Below are 2,058 nucleotides of genomic sequence, written 5' to 3'. Positions count from 1 at the left end.
CCGCCCGCTCCCGTCGGGCCCCGCGGCCCCGCGGCATGCCGGGAGCTCGGGGAAGGCGGCGCGCGGCCCGGCCGGCGGACGCCCGGCGATGCTGCCGAGCGCAGCCCCTCCCCTCCCCGCTGCTCGGAGGAGGAGATGCTGCCCCGCGGCGCTTACCCGAGCGGGCGCGAGAGGGACGAAACCAACCACGCACCGGCTTCCCGCCACCGCCTTTAAACCACCGCCTGCTGCTGCGGAAAGGCGGCACCCCCGGCTCCCCAGATGCCGACCAATTCCGGCCTCAGCGAACGGGGGCCCGGGCGGGACGCCGTCGCGTTCCTGATTGGCTGGCTGCGCGGGGCCGCCTCGCTCGGAGACGCGGAGGGGCCGGGCGGGAAAGCCAGCTGTGGCCGGCGGGGATTGGCGGAGCGACGCGGGACTTACACGCCTCTCCCCGACGTTGGTGGGCTGGTGAGGGGGTGGTCGGGCTGGGCCCCGCGGAGGCGCAACTCCTGATTGGCCGGCGCGCTTTCCCTCGGGCTCTGGCGATTGGCGGCTGGCCGGGGGCGCGGCGCTGATTGGGCGGCAGCCCGCCTTGGTCCCGCCCCGCCCCTGGGGTTGACTGGCGGAAGGGGAAGTGGGGGGGCAGGTGGCGGTGGGGAAGATGGCGTACCAGAGCCTGCGGCTGGAGTACCTGCAGATCCCACCGGTTAGCCGCGCCTACACCACCGCCTGCGTCCTCACCACCGCCGCTGTGGTGAGCAGCTGCAGCGCCAGCCTCTCTCTGTCCGCCCTGCGCCCGACCGGGGCCTCGGGAAGCCGGGGCTTGGGCCTCGGGGAAGCCCAGAGGGGTTGGTCTCAGGGGTGGGTGGAGGCGTACGGGGCTCGCGCAGGGGTCCAGGATGGCCTATCCAGTGAGCCGAGACGCGAGTGCTGCCCTAGGGGGGGTGGAGGATCAGGGCTGCAGGCCGGTTTCCGAGAGAGGAAGGCCGGCCTTCGAGCAGGTCGGGGCTGCGGGAGCCGCCCACCCAGGAAACGTGTCTGGGAAGGCAGGCGAGGGGCAGGTGTGTACGGTGGTGACTAGCGGGAAGAAGGTCCACTTAAGGAGGAAACTTAGACGTCGAGGACAGAAGGGGGGAAGTTGTCGGAAGGGAAGTGCCTTGAAATAGAGTCTGGGTATGGAGACTGTCTGGAAGCGCCCAGCCCTGACGGCGGCGGGGTCTTCCGTCTCGGTTCTTTGGGGTGAGCTGGGTCGCTTCGCACAGCTATTTCAGGTGGGGACCGGGCGGTGGCAGATGCGTGGCAGCCGCTCCTTCTTGCCCTGGATCTAGGATAGCAGCATCTGCCCCCTCGCCTTCACGTCAGCCTCAACTACCGCAGCATAGAAAGAAGTTTTATCTTTGTGTTAGGTATGAGGGATACAGAGAATCGTACCATTTCTACAGAATTTTTTACGGATCTTTTCCACCCGCCTAAGAAAAGAAAGCCTTAAAGGATTCAGCCAGAGTGAGAGTTGGAAGCTGCTAGACCTACTAATCTTTTGTTGCAGGTGATGAAGTTTTGTTTCTTGATCGATTTGCTTTAAGAAGCTCTTTTTCTTTTTCAGCAGTTGGAATTGATCACACCTTTTCAGTTGTACTTCAATCCTGAATTAATCTTTAAACACTTTCAAGTAAGTGGTCCATCACAGCCACAATTCACATTTCAGCTGTTAAACTTGTTTTTCGTGCTTTTTGGTAGCGGATCCTTCCATAGGCTATCAAAAAAGAATGCAGTGGGGATATTTGATTGTAAGTCTCACTGTTGGGGGGTGGGGAGGGTGGTAATAAGGATGTGACTCTGCTCCCTGACTGGGCTTCAGAACCACCTGGGGAACTCTTAAGAGATTCTCGGGTTCTTCATGTACCAAAACCGCAGTCACCAAGGGTAGGAATTAAGAATCTGTATTTTATTTTTCCCTGCATGGTTTTGATTTGATGTGTCCAGTTTCTTTTTTCTTTTTTTTTTTTTTTTTAAGATTTTTATTTGTTTATTTGACAGAGATAGAGACAGCCAGCGAGAGAGGGAACACAAGCAGGG

The 2,058-nt window shown here is 60.1% G+C and overlaps 1 protein-coding gene across 6 annotated transcripts; it reads left to right on the top strand.

Moving 5' to 3' along the window:
• Window positions 1-7: 7 nt before the first annotated feature.
• On the top strand, window positions 8-2,042 carry LOC117800478 (derlin-2-like). 6 transcript variants are annotated; one of them, XM_034653023.1, is made up of 2 exons: window positions 8-438; window positions 1,589-1,654. In XM_034653023.1, exons 1-2 carry the CDS (start codon window positions 36-38, stop codon window positions 1,627-1,629), a joined length of 444 nt encoding a protein of 147 aa, XP_034508914.1. In that variant the 5' UTR covers window positions 8-35; the 3' UTR covers window positions 1,630-1,654. The 6 variants fall into 6 exon arrangements, with proteins under 6 accessions (XP_034508914.1, XP_034508913.1, XP_034508915.1 ...); XM_034653022.1 differs by having other exon boundaries at window positions 1,586-1,654; XM_034653024.1 differs by having other exon boundaries at window positions 8-442; window positions 1,586-1,654.
• The last annotated feature ends 16 nt before the right edge of the window (window positions 2,043-2,058 follow it).

Source organism: Ailuropoda melanoleuca, unplaced genomic scaffold (genome assembly GCF_002007445.2).
Source record: "Ailuropoda melanoleuca isolate Jingjing unplaced genomic scaffold, ASM200744v2 unplaced-scaffold70993, whole genome shotgun sequence".
NCBI classification, from domain to species: Eukaryota; Metazoa; Chordata; class Mammalia; order Carnivora; family Ursidae; genus Ailuropoda; species Ailuropoda melanoleuca.
Note: the sequence above shows the minus strand (reverse complement) of the source record. Positions and strands in the feature narration are given on the sequence as shown.